The 1991-nt window shown below is 39.9% G+C and overlaps 1 protein-coding gene across 1 annotated transcript in view; it reads left to right on the top strand.

Annotated features, from left to right (window-relative positions):
- The window catches only part of SC5D (sterol-C5-desaturase), a gene marked incomplete at its 3' end in the record, with an annotated part of 4921 nt that extends 4599 nt beyond the window's left edge, over positions 1-322 (top strand). Inside the window, 1 exon segment of the mRNA XM_072426171.1 lies at positions 190-322. Coding sequence (XP_072282272.1) covers positions 190-322 — 133 coding nt within the window.
- Positions 323-1991: the final 1669 nt, after the last annotated feature.

Genomic DNA, 1991 nt, shown 5'->3' with positions numbered 1-1991 from the left:
AGTAGGAGCAAGCCGAATAGGGCGAGGAAGACCATTCCAGAGAATGGGGGCAGCTCTAGAAAAGTCTTGGAACCGTGCCTGTGAGGAGGTTATGAGTGAGGAAGTCGTTAGTAAGTCATCGGAGGAGCGAAGAATATGTTGTGTTTTCCTATCATTGTGGGGTCATCAGTGTTATTATTTTGTTTGTAGAACCAAGTCCGCCGAGAGATCATCTTCTCCCTAAAGTCCATGCCTTGGATGAGTGTCCCCACAGTCGCCCTGTTTTTTGCTGAAGTTCGGGGCTACAGTCGGCTCTATGACAACATTGACAGTTCCCCCTATGGTAAATACCTCTCTGTATTCTTATTTTTAAACTTTATATGAATAACATTTATGTTACTAAAGTGAATCATGACATGGTCATTGTTTTTAAATAAAATACCTGATTTCTATTTTTTCCTCTTTTGTTGCTCCTGATGTTCTGTTGCCACTTCCTGTGTGAATGCAATCTGGTGATGACTCACTTAGATTCTCCCATCATTGGGCCTGATTTAATAAAGCTCCCCAAGACTGGAGAGGATACACTTTCATCAGTGAAGCTGGGTGATCCAGCAAACCTGGAATATATTTCCTAATTTAATTTGCTGTTTGTTAGCAAATGTTTTCAATCCTGGACCAAATACATTCCATTTTTTTTTTTGGATCATCCAGATTCACTGATGAAAGTGTATCCTCTCGAGTCTTGGAGAGCTTTAATAAATTAGGCCCCTTGACCTGGAAGATTCTCCTCCAGAGAATTTCAAAGTTACATAGTAGGTTAGGTTGAAAAAAGACTTAAGTCCATCAAGTTCAACCACTAGGGAAATAGAGATATCCCAGATATAAAACCCTATATAGTCCCAAGGAAGGCAAAATAACCCCCGGTACAATTTGCTTCAACAGGGGAAAAAATTCCTTCCAAATTCCATGAGACAATCAGATGTTCCCGGGATCAGCAGTCTCTGTTATCTTTCATTTAAATCCTTAATCCCCAGTTATATTCTGTGCTTCTAGAAATCATCCAGCTTTTTCTTAAAGCAATCTATAGAAGTTGCTGAAATTACTTCCTGAGGGAGCCGATTCCACATTTTCACAGACCTTACAGTGAAGATTTGTTTTAGTAAATGTTTGATCAGCTGCTTTATATATCTACGCCTATGCGATCATCTCCAAGTCTGGGGAAGATAAACTTTCATGGGAGATCAAGCAAACTGGAAATGGACCTGGTCCAGGATTAAAAATTTGCCAACTAATAGCAAATGATCCCATTCCAGGTTTGCTGGATCACCCAGGTTCTCCAATTGAAGTCTATACTCTCCGGTCTTAAGAAATCAGATCTGTAAGTTAAATTAACATCACCTGTGTAGAAGACTCAATGTATATGTATAGCACATAATGCACATACACAGCTATACATATATGCCATTATATCCAGGTGATGTTAAGTACAAAACAATAAGTGACAGGTTCTCTTTATGAGCACTGTTTATGGTGGGCAGCATGGTGGCTCAGTGGTTAGCACTCTGGCCTTTGCAGCGGTAGGTTCCAAGTTTGAATCTCGACCAGGACACTATCTGCATGGAGTTTGCAGGTTCTCCCCGTGTTTACTTAGGTTTCTTCTGGGTACTCTGGTTTCTTCCCACATTCCAAAAACATGCAGTTAGGTCAGGGGTCAGCAAGCTTTATTATCAAAAGAGCCATTTTGCCTCCTCTTCCACTAAAAAAAAATAGCCCGGAGCCGAAAAACATAACACAGTTTATAAACTTTTAAAAGTTTTATTATTTTTTTAATTTTACCTGTTACAACAAGTGTGCTTGTGTAGGCCTACTTTGAAATAAATTAAACACCGAACTATGCCCCTAGAAGCCTCCAGCTTCCAACGTATCATCCTGTTACATTAGCTGGAGGCTTCTAACGTAACGGTAGATTTTTTTTGATGGGCAGAGTTCTTTATGTTCTGATGATAGCCTAA

Source organism: Pyxicephalus adspersus, chromosome 11 (assembly GCF_032062135.1).
Source record: "Pyxicephalus adspersus chromosome 11, UCB_Pads_2.0, whole genome shotgun sequence".
NCBI classification, from domain to species: Eukaryota; Metazoa; Chordata; class Amphibia; order Anura; family Pyxicephalidae; genus Pyxicephalus; species Pyxicephalus adspersus.
Note: the sequence above shows the minus strand (reverse complement) of the source record. Positions and strands in the feature narration are given on the sequence as shown.